Source organism: Acanthisitta chloris, unplaced genomic scaffold, assembly GCF_000695815.1.
Source record: "Acanthisitta chloris isolate BGI_N310 unplaced genomic scaffold, ASM69581v1 scaffold5072, whole genome shotgun sequence".
NCBI classification, from domain to species: Eukaryota; Metazoa; Chordata; class Aves; order Passeriformes; family Acanthisittidae; genus Acanthisitta; species Acanthisitta chloris.
The window spans coordinates 11,643-20,548 of NW_008660925.1; the positions used below are offsets into that span (position 1 = coordinate 11,643).

The 8,906-nt window shown below is 40.3% G+C and overlaps 1 protein-coding gene across 1 annotated transcript; it reads left to right on the forward strand.

Annotated features, from left to right (window-relative positions):
* Positions 1-233: 233 nt before the first annotated feature.
* On the forward strand, positions 234-8,422 carry IMPAD1 (inositol monophosphatase domain containing 1; the record flags this gene model as incomplete). Its single annotated transcript, XM_009070004.1, has 4 exons — positions 234-393; positions 1,339-1,434; positions 6,367-6,528; positions 7,951-8,422. Coding segments are annotated over 4 exons (690 nt in total), but the record flags the coding sequence as incomplete, so codon positions are not given.
* Positions 8,423-8,906: the final 484 nt, after the last annotated feature.

Sequence of the window (8,906 nt, forward strand, 5' to 3'; positions counted from 1 at the left end):
CAGAGCAACAGTGTGCAACTGTGGTGTAGTTCACGGTAAAATTATGGATTGTGGTTTTCCATTGCTTATCAAATGATGATAGTAGCTTGTGAGTTGCTGGAAAATGACTAATTCGTGTACTTTTAGCTGGAGGTGAAGGAAGAAAGAGAAAATGTGAGCAAACCTGTAATTTTCCTGAGTACCACAGTTACTGTATCTGAGTTAATACAGCTACTTTTGTTGTCTTACCACAGATAAATTCTGAAGAGCATGTTGATACAGCTGATGAGGAGATAGTCTCTTGGGATCACAGTATTCCTGAAGACATAAAGCAAAAAATACAGCCTAAGGAGGTTCCAGCAGAAAGTGTTACTGTCTGGATTGACCCATTAGATGCTACACAAGAATACACAGGTAGCTGATTCTTATTAACAAATCATGTGTGTAATTCTGATGTCTGCCTTTTATAGTGGAGACAAAATAGCAAGTAATTAAAATGACATCTCTTGTGAGTGTGTTATGACAAAGCTGGTGTGATTTAATTGAACAAATTGCATAATGAAATCTCTATAGTTCCCAGATCACAGCATTTACTTTTATATATTCCAGCTCTAAAATTACTTTGGTATTCCTCATAAGTAACTGCTATAATAAATGGTAACTGTCTGTCAGTTATGGATTCTGCTGGAATTACATATTGGGTTTTTTCAGTTATTACTGTGGCAACACTAAATATCTCAGATTTTTGTTTATTTAGAGGGAATACTAAATAAATATTCTATTTAACTTGATATAAGAAAATTTTTATCATTTTTCAAAAGAGCATGCATAATTCAGTTTTCCAGCTTTTCAGATGTTTTACAATGCCATGTAAGCAGTTCAAGGCCATCCAACTAAAATTCTTGCTGATAAGTACTACGGAACAAACAGAAAAAAGGGGATTTCTTTTCAAATATTTCATTGATGTAATTAATCACCCTTTCTGGTGAATGTTCTTTAGTATTTGAATTATCAGCTTTGAGCCAATAGAGAATAGGAGGTGAGGCAGAGAAGGGGGAATGTTGAGGCACAGATTTCCATGAAAGTACATGCTGCATAAGACACAGATACTGGCATTAGATCTGGTGGGAGTATAGGTTACATCCACTGAACAGGAAAAACTGCTGGAAAACTGAAAAGTCTTTAAAGTCTTTTGCAACCTCCTAGTTTATTTGAAGATTCATCAAAGTTACATAATTGTGAGAGGCAGAATGTAGACTAGTCTTCAAAGAACAACCTTTCTGTAATCTCATGTCTGTTTTCTTTCTGTGTTCTTGGCATCTGGCTGTAAACTTGCTCACTGTTTTGTTTTGCCCACAGAGGATCTTCGACAGTACGTCACGACAATGGTTTGTGTGGCTGTAAATGGTAAACCAGTAATAGGAGTGATACACAAGCCATTCTCATCATATACAGGTACCTTCATGCCTTTACATATTTCCATCGTTGTCAGTCATAGTGTTAATTAAAATTTGATGTTTGGGAGAACATCTGTAAGTATAAATGAGGAAATAGTACCTGGGGCAAAAGAGCACTGCTGCAGACCTCACAATTAGAGCTGCAGATGTGTTCAGTGCTATGAAACCACAAAGGAAAATGCTGCCCTTGTTTGATATAAAAATGGTGCATTTAAACCAAACTAATTGAAAGTATGTTTAAGACTTATGATCTCTTCAATCAGAGTGCTTATAGCAAACCAAAAAACGTGAAACCTACCAATACTGTCCAGTTTTATGTGTGTTTTTAGTCTTTAGCAGAAAAGAGTACTTTGCTCATTCAGCAGATTAACTTGGGTCTGTGATATTATACCCAGGAGCTGGTGTTTATTCAGTGTAACAAAGATTACTTAAAGATCTTAATGGCAACTCTTTGTATGTAACAGGCAAGACTGTCTAGCATAGTCTTAACTGATTACCTGACGTGCTTTTAATGCCATAACTGTGAACTAACTAAAAAGAGACAGAAGAGAGACAGACAGGAAGGTGTGGTGGTAGAGTTGCCCTCCATGTAGCACAGCACTTAGAATGTATTGAGCTCTGCCTTGGTGAGGGTGATGAGCAGTTTGAAAGCTTATGGATCAAAGAGCAGAATACTAAGGGTGATATTGTTGTAGGTGTGTATTACAGGTCACTATATCAAGAGGAGGAAATGAATGAGGCCTTCTACAGGCAGCTGGAAGTAGTCTCCAAGTCACATGCCCTTGTTCTTGTGGAGGACTTTAACTACCCTGACATCTGCTGGAAAAACCATTCAGCAAAGCACAAACAGTCCAGGAGGTTCCTGGAAAGCACTGATGATAATTTTTTTTGGTCACAGGTGCTGGAGGTTCCCCACAAGAAATGGTGTGTTGCCTGACCTTATACTAACCAATAAGGAAGGCCTTGTTGATGATGTGAAGGTTGGGGGCAGCTTTGGCTGAACTCTGCAATCATGAGATTGTAGAGTTCAGTATCAAGCAAAGAGGTAGCAGGACAGCAACTAAAACTACAGCTATGGACTTCAGGAAAGCTAGCTTTAACCTGTTTAGGGATCTTCTTGGATGAGTCCCATGGGAGCAGGCCCTACAGGGAAGAGGAGTCCAAGAGAGTTGGTTGTTATTTAAGGCTCACTTTCTCCAGGCTCAAGAATAATACATCCCAACGAGAAATAAATTCAGCCAAGGGCACATGAAATCTCTGTGAATGAACCAAGAACTCCTGTCATTGCTGAAACATAAGCAAGAAATGCATAGGAGGTTGAAACAGGGCCAGGCCCCTGGGTGTGATTATAGAGAGGTAACCAGAGCAGGCAGCTATGAGACAAGAAAGGCCAAGGCCAACCTAGAATTTAATCTGGCCAAAGATATCAAGGATAACAAAAAAGGCTCTTTAAAATACATAAATACCAAAATGAAAACGAAGGATAACATGGACCCACTAGTTAATGGAGAGGGGACCCTGATAACAGAGGATGCAGAGAAGACAGAGTTATTGAATGCCTTCTTTGCATCAGTCTTCATGGGTGACATCAGCCAGCAGGGATCTCTGACCCAGGAGACCAGGGTAAATGAAGGCGTGTGAAAAGACTTTCCCTTGGTCAAACACTTAATTAAACTGGATATCTACAAGTCCATTGGCCCTGATGGGATGCATCCATGAGTGCTGAGAAAGCTGGTGGACATCATAGCCAGGCTGCTCACAATCATCTGTGAAAAGTCATGGAGATCAGGAGAGGTCCCTGAAGACTGGAAGATGGCAAATGTCACCCCAGTCTTTAAAAATGGCCAAAAGGAGGATCTGGGGTGCTATCAGCCACTCAGTGTCACCTCAGTCCCTGGAAAGGTAATGGAACTTCTCGTTCTAGAGGCCGTCTCTGCCCACATGAAAGACAAGAAGGTGCTCAGTAGTCAGCATGGGTTCACTAAAGTTAAGTCAGGCTTGACCAACCTGATCGACTTCTACGATGAAACAACTTCCTGGATGGATGAGGGGAGGGAGTGGACATAGTCTGCCTCGACTTCAGCAAGGCTTTCGACACTGTGTTCCACAGCATCCTCATCAGAAAACTTAAGTGTGCATTGGAGAGTGAACAGTAAAGTGAATTGAGACCTGTCTGAGTGGCAGATCCCAGAGAGTTGTAATCAGTGGCACAGAGTCTAGCTGAAGGCCTGTTGCTAGTAGTGTCCTGCAGGGTTCCATACTGGGCCCAGTTTTGTTCAACATATGCATCAATGACTTGGACGAGGGGACAGAGTTGCCTTCTCAGCAACTTCGCTGATAATACAAAACTGGAAGGAGTTGCTAATACCTCAGAGGGCTGTGCTGCTCTTCAGAGGGACCTTGACAGGTTGAGGATTGAGCAGAGCAGAACCACCTGAAATTCAGCAAGAGCAAGTGCAGGGTCCTGCACCGGGGGAGGAGTAACCCCAAGCACCAGTACAGGTTGGGCACTGACCTGCTGAAGAGCCGCTCTTCAGAGAGGAACCTGGGGGTCCTGGTGGACAACAAGCTGTTCACGAGTCAGCAGTTTGTCCTTGTGGCCAAGAAGGCAAATGGAATCCTGGGATGCATTAAAAAGAGTATTGCCAGCAGGTCAAGGAAGGTGATCCTGCCTCTCTACTCAGCCCTCATGAGGACTGCTACCTGGTGTAGTGTGTCCATTTCTGGACTCCTCAGTGAGTCCAGTGGAGGGCAGCAAAGATGATGGAGGGCCTGGAGCACCTCACTTTTGAGGAAAGGCTGAATGAGTCGGGCCTGCTGAGTCTCAAGAAGAGACGACTGAGAGGGGACCTCATTAATCTGTTCAAGTACATGAATGGGAAGTGACAGGAGGATGGAGCCAGACTCTTCTCAGTAGTGAAAACCAGTAAAACAAGAGGTAACAGGGAAAACCTGATGCACAGGAAGTTTCACCTGAATACAAGGAGGAGCTGCTTTACTGTGCGTGTCACTGCACACTGGAACAGATTGCTCAGAAAGGTTGTGGATTGTCTCCCATTGGAGATACTCAAGAACCTTCTGGATACAATCCTGAACCATATGCTCTAAGGTGGCCCTGTTCAAGTAGGGAGGTTGGACCAGGTGACCCATGCTGGTCCCTTCCAACCTAAGTGATTCTGTGATTCTTTAGTATTAATGATGTATCTGTGAGCATTGCTACAAGTTTGGCAATGTGTATGCATTTCTGAAAGCTTCAAAGTAGTTTTAGTATTCATGTATTACTATATATTTGAAGCAAGAATTTCTGTTCACATTTTCCCTTAGGCAATACTGACCTCTAGAGTTGTGAAGTTGTGCAGTAGCTCTGGCATGAAAACTATCTGAATAAATGTATTTTTTATTTGTTCTCTTTTTTTTGGCCCACTTAACACCCAGTATTTTGTGCTAAATATTTTACCCTCTTTAAATACAAACTTAATTGCTAGTCACTCAAGTATGTGCTTGTCCTGGTTTAGGAGTGGTATTGCCCAATTTAGTGTTTCCACTGAAACCCCCAGGCCACACGCCCCTCGTTCACTTCCCCACTCCCTCTCCCTGCAGCAGGATGGACGGAATTGGAGGCACAAAAGGTGAAGATCACAGGTAGAGATAAGAACGGTTTACTAATAAAGAGAGCCACAAAGTAAGAAAATTGACAGTAACAACACCTATATTAATAACTGTACAAGACAGACGCATGACTCCATGTGATCGCTCACCATGCAGAACCCAGTGCTGCCTGCCTGCACACACCACGCACTGACTGAGCCACAGCTGGAGCAAAGGCTAACCCCCCCTTCCTCTCCTGCCCCCTTCATCCCCTCCACATGAATGTGAGGTGGTATAGAATAACCCCAGAGTCCTAGTGTGCCCTTCTTGACTGCTGCAAAAGTTAACTTTGTACTGGACAGAGTCAGGACACTGCTATGTTCCAATACGCTTCAAGAATCCTGGAGGTTTTGGAACATATTTTTCTATGTATCAATATCTATTCGAAGTAATGGAGTTTTAGTATCATAATGTTGAGAATTTATCTCCTTTAATAATTGTGAAGTGTGAAATGTTCAGAGATGGCATCAGATGAGATGCAATGAACTCTGTCATTCTGTGTGACAAGTATTCATTTTCTAAGCTGGAAATACCAATATGTTGTGAGTAGGATTGTTCCTAATACTACTACACAAATACAAAGCAATAAAGGGCAGTCAACATTGTTATTACACATAGCTCAGTCTGTTGCCATACAATCTGGCCCTCTACTGAGATCAAACTGCCAGTTAGTTTGCTAAGTAAATGTCAGATTAATGGTTAGGGGATGCCACCTACCAAGCTTGGCTTTGAAACCACATGATGAAACAAGTGGGAGGTTGTGTATTCTAAATGCAGTGCTCTGAAACACACCATCGAATGTTTTTCTTTGTATTATTGTCCTCCTGAGCTATTTCCTTCCTTAGCATTACTATCCCTCTGAACAAAATGACACATTAACATTTTTGGTATCTGCTTTGAAGGGTAGTGGGGCTTTTTGTGCTTGCATAAAAACATTGTTCAAGGAAATTTTGGATCTATTTCTGACTAGCAGCCACCCTTTTAACTTCAGTCACTTTCCAGTTGCAAGTTCTACATATTACGACTTGGGAATTTTCTCTCTTAGTCTGTTTTTTTTGGAAATATGACACAAGAATAGTCAGGCATGGGATAATGCCACATGCACACAGATATGTGGGCTGTTTTCCCCTTGTATGCATCCCTTCCTCTGTCTTTTACATTAGGGAGAGATACTAAGTTGGGGGTATCAGTTCCATTTTTTTTAGATAAGCATCTTTTTATCTTCACGCTTAACAGAAATTGTCTTTCCTAAATCTTAGCAGAGTTTGTATTTCTCTTGTAGCTTGGGCAATGGTGGATGGTGGGTCGAACATAAAAGCTCGTTCCTCCTACAATGAGAAATCTCCAAGGATTATTGTGTCCCGCTCTCATGCAGGAAAAGTTGAGCAAGTTGCACGGCAGACATTCGGAAATAAAACTGTGATAATCCCCGCTGGTGGAGCAGGTTTGGTTCTTTAAGCATCCTATCCTTTTTATTGCTCTGAATGATTTAGTGGTGTAGCCATTACTAGATAAAAGAATATAACTGTGACATGTCCTCTTTTTCCTCTTGCCTTTTGTTCTTCACATCTGTAAAAGCAAGCACTTGACAATAGGGATGCAGTTTTTCTTGTGTATAGGAACCTACATGCAAACTTAGTTCAGGCTTCAGGCTGTTCACTAGTCAGTCTGTTAGTGAATCCAAGCCTGGACCTGCAATATTGTTGTGGTGCTTTCACTGAACACACTGATGTGCATTCATTAGAGGCACTGATGCCTCAGTGGGCAAAAAAAGGTTGTGTGACCACAAACAGAATCATGGAAGAGAATCTGTTAGTTAACTATTAGCGCATTTAGTTAAAAAAAATCTAAAGTAAAAAGCCATTCAAGTTTAGAACTTTGGCATTTATGTCAAAAGAGAAAACTAGTGTCAAAATAGTTCATTTTTATTTGTCTCATACTCAATTCAAAATGGTTTTAGCATCCTTTTTACATATGCAATATCCTTGTGTGTGTTATTGACAATGCAAATATGTGAGGCACTAGTGTGAGTAATAGCAGTTTTAAAGTCTCAGAAAAGCCATTCAGAATTTGAATTTTACAGAAGTGTATCTTTGTGTTTTTAATATGGAAAGCTAGAAGTCCCTTACAGATTGTTTAGTCAAGGTCATCTTGCATTGGTTCTTGATATTGAATATAAATGAGTTTTCTTATGACACAGAAAGTGGAAGTGTAACTGATTGTAGCAGATCTTCTCCAGGGCTTCACTCTATATAAGAAGATAAAGAAAAGGAATGGTTTAATGAAACAATAGTACTGGTTGAAGAGTTGAAAAATTGAAAAAAATCCATAAAGGAAAGCATACTCTTTTGAGCAATGATTTTGTACTGCATAATGAATGATAAGGGGGAATGCCCTGAGCTGAGTTCCTTTATTAAAAAGTGGTGTATGCATTTTTGTTCCATTGTAATAAAAGCCAGGAAGAAAAAGGTAGACCTCAACATGATACAGGGATTGAGAAATAAGTGAATGAACCTAAGAGCAGAGCTATATTTGAGTTTCTGACTTTGTTCTTTTAAGGTGTCTCTAGATAAATCTATGTATCGTATTTGTAAAGGCTGTCTAAAAATAATGTGTCTCACATACCCAAAGCTTTAATTGGGGTGCAGTGGAAAACTCTCGGGGTGTGGTGTTCCTCTTTCAGATCTTCTCTGCAGGTCAGAGAGCAGAGAAAGTTTATTGGTGCCTCCATCATTATACTAGATGGTGTGACATCACTTTACTAGATCTTGCATAAACATATTATTAACACTAGTCCATTTATCCTTTGTGCTGAACAGGAAAACTTGGTTTAATTTGATTTTATTTGTTTGCCTGTTTCTTCTAGGTTATAAAGTGTTGGCCCTCCTTGACGTACCTGAAAAGAATCAAGAAGAAGCTGATGTGTATATCCATGTCACCTACATTAAGAAGTGGGACATATGTGCTGGAAATGCAGTGTTGAGAGCATTGGGTGGTCATATGACTACCCTGACTGGTGAAGAAATCAGTTACACTGGCTCAGATGGCAATGAGGGAGGACTTATAGCCAGTATCAACATGAACCATAAAGCACTAATTGAAAAACTTCCAGATCTGGAAAAATCATCACACAAATAAACATGATGGAGAAGTACAAGTCATGCTTTTGTAAGCCTCCAGATGTTCTATCTGAAGAAGCAGGTGTGAAAACCTGCTGAGAAAAATGCACAGCAAAGCAAAGCAGTTTGTTGTGGGTTTGGGGACTATATCTGGGTTTCTTCAGTGGTGGTATTTAAAAAAGAATAAAATAAGCAGTAGAAAGGGAACCGATGGCCTCATGCATCAGTTTCCATGTTTTATTTTTTTCAGACTGTTTTCATGCAGTTCTTATACTCAAGGTTCATATACAGTATATATTGGTGAACATAGGTGAACTAAAGAAAAATCAAAATTTATTCACAAAATAACTTAAGTCATGGGAACTTCCTGAAACCTTATACATCTTACTGTAGTTGTAGCAACTCCATAATGAATTAGGTAGGAAAAAAAGGTTGATTTGTATAGGCATCTGATAATTGTAAAGAGTTTATCAGGGAACACAACCCCTTGTTCTGAATCCCCTGAATGGAAAGCACAAGAAGGTTGATGCAAATCTATATACGGCAACAGTATCTTTGGCAGTGTGGCACTCCTTCTGCTTTTTAAGAGAAAAAAAGAAATGTTCTGTACTATTTTCCTGAAGATGTAAACCAGTTTTCGTTCGGATGGGTTGTGAATATCAGTGTTTTATTAATCAGTGTAATTATTTCCATATACCTTTTT